Source organism: Penaeus monodon, chromosome 22 (genome assembly GCF_015228065.2).
Source record: "Penaeus monodon isolate SGIC_2016 chromosome 22, NSTDA_Pmon_1, whole genome shotgun sequence".
Classification (NCBI taxonomy): domain Eukaryota; kingdom Metazoa; phylum Arthropoda; class Malacostraca; order Decapoda; family Penaeidae; genus Penaeus; species Penaeus monodon.
Window position 1 is genome coordinate 43,051,162 of NC_051407.1, and position 1,853 is coordinate 43,053,014.

Consider the following 1,853-nt stretch of genomic DNA (forward strand, 5'->3'; position numbering starts at 1 on the left):
GTTCCAGAGCAGTAACATAGGGCCTCTTGGATGGCACATTAATTTGCTGACCGAGTGCCTGCAAGATGCAGGTTGTAGGGCGAGCGCGGAGAGGGAAGCACTTCAGTCTTCCTGAACTGCACAGACGCTGAAGGTCACGGGCCAACGTCCCAAGGATTTAAGCCCGTGTAACTCACGCGATACTGAGTCTGCCTCTCGAGATCCCCTCCGCGTCACAGCTAAATCTTATCGGAATTATCTGACTTGACAAGTAATGGAGGTTCCCCGCCTGCGAGCCGGTGCACCTTCTGAGGCGACGTAGACTGCGGGCAGCCTGTCTCGTTCCCTCCGACCTTTCTGTTCTCTGCACGGAGGCAGCGGCTGGCGCTTTTGGTCACAAGCACCTAATGCTGCTGGAGCTTTTCATTACGAGACAAGGGATTGCAATGCTTGAATGTACGGTGACTCGCACGACAAGGATCTAGTTTAGTGCCACATCTACTCGCAGCGCCCGTCCTGCGGCCGCACGTGAAGGGCAAGGGTGCAGGAAAGGCGAACGTAATATTTCGAAAGGGATTTACGGTCTACATATGAAGGCGCTGCATCATGACGCATGTATTTCTTTTCAGTGCTCTGACGCTTTTCTTCTCGCTATAAAGGTCGGATATATATTATCGTTAACTTAACGGACAGACTGCACTTTGGGATTTAACAATGCACTACAAACTCGTGATCACAAAATCTCGCGTGGAGAAATTTACCTCCTATGTTCGACCGGTCTCGTCCCCCGGTTAGCAAACGGGAAAATATATAGAGCCGCGCACGACGGCCGGACGATGCGCCAACACGGGTTCGCGGCCCCGCTCGCTTGTAATCGCCGCGCTTCCAGGAGGCTCGGTGTTGAAATCACCGGCACTTCATTGTGCGGTCCCACGCGCAGGTGCCGGCTCAGATCAGCGCTGCATACTAATAACCAGAGTCATGTTGGCTAATTCGTGATGGCTGCTGATATGACGCGGCTTGATATTGCAGGCTGCTCACAGGCTGGCCTGAGAACGATTAACTTCTCACCTTCCTGCAGCCTCTACTTGTCTCTTTAATTATGAGATTAGTTTTTCTTGCCTGAGGTCAGTGACTCAGTATTACCCATGGATCATGTTAGAAATTTGAAAGACGTTGAGGATACAAAAGATACCATCTTATACAAAGAGATCAAGCTTTAATAAGATAATCGCAGTGTATTAATATCTGCAGGGTATGATGCGGTTCCGTAAAAGGATAGGTTGTTAGCTGTGTCTGAATATCGTGATGTCAACTGACAAGAAGAAGTCAAAGCGGGAGGTAAATCTTCAAGTATGCGACGATGCACCATATCCATCAAAATGGACCGATCTCTTCCTCTAGGATACGCTTAGGGAACCTTTATGAACAGGTAAGTTTAATATAAATACATCATAGTGATTCTGTGATTCTTTTTGAGCAACCACAAAGCCAAACCAAGAGAAAAAGACGGGCACATCCCCCCAGAACCTTCCTGGGGCTTGGCACTGTACTGACCTGAACATTTGAAGTGGGAGTCGTGCAGCTCGGCGACCTCTTTGCCCCGCAGCGCCGCCGGGCCGTCGCAGCGCGTAAAGAGTGCCAGCGTCGGGTGCCGGCGCAGCCAGCGGCCCAGCCACGACAGACGGCAGTCGCACACGAACTTGTTGTCGGCCAGGCGGACGCTCCTCAGCTTCGTCATCTGCTCGAACAGCTCCCGGGGTAGCGTCGTCAGGTTGTTGTTGTTCACCGTCCTGAGGGAGAAACGGCATATCAGCACGTCTGTGTGTCAGTAATAAAACTTCAGGGGATGTCATCTACGGTATATAGGCATG

The 1,853-nt window shown here is 51.2% G+C and overlaps 1 protein-coding gene across 1 annotated transcript in view; it reads right to left on the reverse strand.

The window, feature by feature from the left end:
• The window catches only part of LOC119587186 (protein slit-like), a gene marked incomplete at its 5' end in the record, with an annotated part of 127,937 nt that overhangs the window by 61,814 nt on the left and 64,270 nt on the right, over positions 1-1,853 (reverse strand). Inside the window, 1 exon segment of the mRNA XM_037935950.1 lies at positions 1,537-1,772. Within this exon segment, the coding sequence (XP_037791878.1) occupies positions 1,537-1,772 (236 nt within the window).